General features: G+C 37.4%; 1 protein-coding gene across 1 annotated transcript; it reads left to right on the forward strand.

Moving 5' to 3' along the window:
- Window positions 1-485: 485 nt before the first annotated feature.
- On the forward strand, window positions 486-3,213 carry LOC117319132 (the record flags this gene model as incomplete). Its single annotated transcript, XM_033873980.1, has 2 exons — window positions 486-563; window positions 2,217-3,213. A coding segment is annotated over exon 2 (516 nt), but the record flags the coding sequence as incomplete, so codon positions are not given.
- Window positions 3,214-3,226: the final 13 nt, after the last annotated feature.

Here is a 3,226-nt window from a genome sequence, read left to right on the forward strand (position 1 = left end):
GAAACTGTTATATTATTCATCATCAACATCACATGATATATTACTTATGATATTATTGTCAGGCATTGATACAGCTTAGTCATGACTCAATGCTGCTATTTTTTTAAACATTGACTCTGTGAGAGGTCAAACGACTATAAAATACGTTTAAATTGAAAATTACTACTTCCAAAATAGATAAGTGTCAGTTTTCTAACCTGAAGTTATTTTTCTTCCACAGCCTTGGTTAAAGTTTTGTTGGTTTTATTATGTTTTATTTATTTTGATATAGATGAAAGGATCCGGAAGTCACACATTTTTGGCGGGAATTCGAAGAGAACGAAAAACTATTGAATACTAAAGGGTTCCAGAAAAGATTTTCACCCACCATTTCTGTAGCATCAAACGATTTATTTATTCATGTTATTTTATTTCTATTTTTTCACTCATAATAAAAAGAGCCCAGAGTATTCCGGATATATGATAACCAGTATTACGGTTATCTTATTAGTTGTTAATCGAAGCACAGCCGAGGTCGCCGAGACGGCCGAGAGGTGTTAGTATAATTTAAACAGAGATTGTCGGTAAGTAATACATTGATCTGCTCAGAGACATATATATCACAAATCTTCCTCATAACATTTACGCCAATTACACGAACTGAACATGAAATATAGTGTGTATTACCGCAAACAAGTTCTTGATCATAATATGTTGTGTCGGCTGTTGTGGGTGGGACTGTATGCTATGCATACGCAAACCGAAAGCGGATGTATTTGGTATAGTCAGATTAAAACACCTGTCGGTTTTAATTGAACAAGTTGATCGAGAACAATTATTTTCGGGTACACCTACCTGTTAATTATTTGCAAGGTGTATCGAGTACAGTAAACATGTACATATGTGTACCAAAGGCGTGACTACTAGATCTACTACACTCGTTATAAACAAACTTTCAGCTAACATTACGTGATTGCCCCTCTCCTAAGATACTCCCATGCATTGTGTCGTGTGCCACATTAGTACTTGGCACGATTTACCTACTTACGGTCCATATAAATGTTTATATTAAATGGTTATTAGATGATAGAAATAACGATAGAGGTTTGGCATTGATGACAAGACTTGACTGCACGCTTTTCAATCCTCAAGTTAACTGGCGCTGCAGAGTCACTATGTCAACCTAGTATGTCGATTCTAATTGATAAAGATATGAAATGTGTTAGGAAAAAAATATATATGTATATATGAAACTTTATTTTGCCTCGAATATTTTGCGACAAATGCGGTTTGTATATGGTGGAAGTTGGTAGGTAGTTATTATCGGTACGTATTACGATAGAATTGGGATTGGAGAAAACAAGACAATGTCTCCGTAATTGCGACTTTCACTTCAGAGATTACATCAGATTTCCTTTGATGCAAATTGTAATTGAACACTTGGAACGCAAAACTGAAAAGTACGGTATGTAACATTTCGCAAATAGATATTAGAATATAAATTATAAAACAATGTTGCAAATACTAAGTAAATTACTAATCACAAGTTCTTTTATATACATCCCAATACTCATCATACAAAATGTGATGATTAAAACAATGCTTTCCGAGTTCTACAATATAAAACACAAGCTTTACAACTGAGCACAAATTCTATGCTAATTTAGAAAATGATAATTTTATTTTATAACAATTGCAAATATAAACCGATATTAATCACTCTTGATGGCCCGGATTGACGCACGCAGGGGTTTTATAATATGGTAGGAACCTGGAGTACCCGGAGAAAGCCCATGTGCTCGGACCGGTGACCAAATACCTTTCCACGTTCGATCAGGGAATCGAACCCTGGCAGCCTAGGGGTAGGGCAAATGTGTTGCCACTTTGCCATCTGACCACCTTATCAAAACATTTACGATGTTAGAAATGAATTTAGAACATGACGTTTTACAATACAAATCAAATATTTACAATATAAAACTTTTACCCCACAAGTTTAGATGAATATATTCATCACAGTACTGTACAAATATTATACCGTTTTATGGTTCAAACAAACAGCTAAAACATTTAGAAACTATAAATTCCAACAGTTTTCCTAGTAACACGAACTCTGTTTCTTTTTGTTTTTAAGTAAAATGTGTTCTCTGAAGTCAAGCAAAGCACATTATCAATGACATGGCTACCAAATATTATCAAATAAAATCCGATAACATTTTACTTATCTTATATTTTAGATAGTGGAGTATCGTTTGATGGCATCATGGCAGAAGGAGGTCTCCATCCGGACTCGCACCTCCTAGAATGTCCGATCTGCCTTGAACAGCTTCGCCAGCCTAGGACTCTACCCTGTCACCATTCGCTTTGTCAGGAATGCTTGAGTAGTTACATCATCAGCGAGGTGTCGGGAAAGAGGAAAACGTCGACTACATTTACCTGTCCGGTATGTAGGAAGCTAACTCAACCTGTAGACGCATCCCTTGAAAAGGAGAAATGGGCCGAGCAATTTCCTACCAACAACGCCGCCATGGAGATGATACAGATGAAAAACAAATCAACAGAGCCACATTACTGCACACCCTGTCAGAAAACGAAGGAGAGTAAGGTACCTGCTCGGTTTTGGTGTAAGACTAACCAATGCTTGTTTTGTGAGTCTTGTAAACTAAATCTCCATGACATCATACACGATAACTGTGATGTTGTAGATATAATGACATTATGGTAATTTTCTTCCGAGAAAGGCAACACTTGACAAAAGATGCGACAAACACAAGGAGAAGATGGCTTACTTATTGTGTGGATCACAGGTCTCTCGGCTGCAGTAAATGTGTAACTGTTGGTCACAGGAAATGCGACGACGTGACAACAACTGAAGAATACTGCGAGAAATTAAACACTGACTCCAAACTAGAAGAGAGGACTACAAATCTACAGGAAGCTGTTGGCGCTTTGGAATCCTTGATAAAAGACTTCCATCTACAGTTACAATGTATTGCAGACGACAAAGATTTGGCATTAAAAAGCCTCGACGACCTGCAGGAGCGACTAGTTCAGCGTATTAGAGAAATGAAGACGGAGATAACAGATGACTTGGTTGCTAAGTACAAACAGGAGAGCGAGAACCTAAAGGTACCAAGTCAGAAGTGTGAACGGCTGAAGGCCGCTATACAGAATACAATAGAGTCGTCTACTACAGCCCAGCAGCAGAACGATCATATGGATACGATACACCGGGTCCCCTTTTACT

The sequence above is a fragment of the Pecten maximus genome, unplaced genomic scaffold (genome assembly GCF_902652985.1).
Source record: "Pecten maximus unplaced genomic scaffold, xPecMax1.1, whole genome shotgun sequence".
Taxonomy (NCBI): Eukaryota; Metazoa; Mollusca; class Bivalvia; order Pectinida; family Pectinidae; genus Pecten; species Pecten maximus.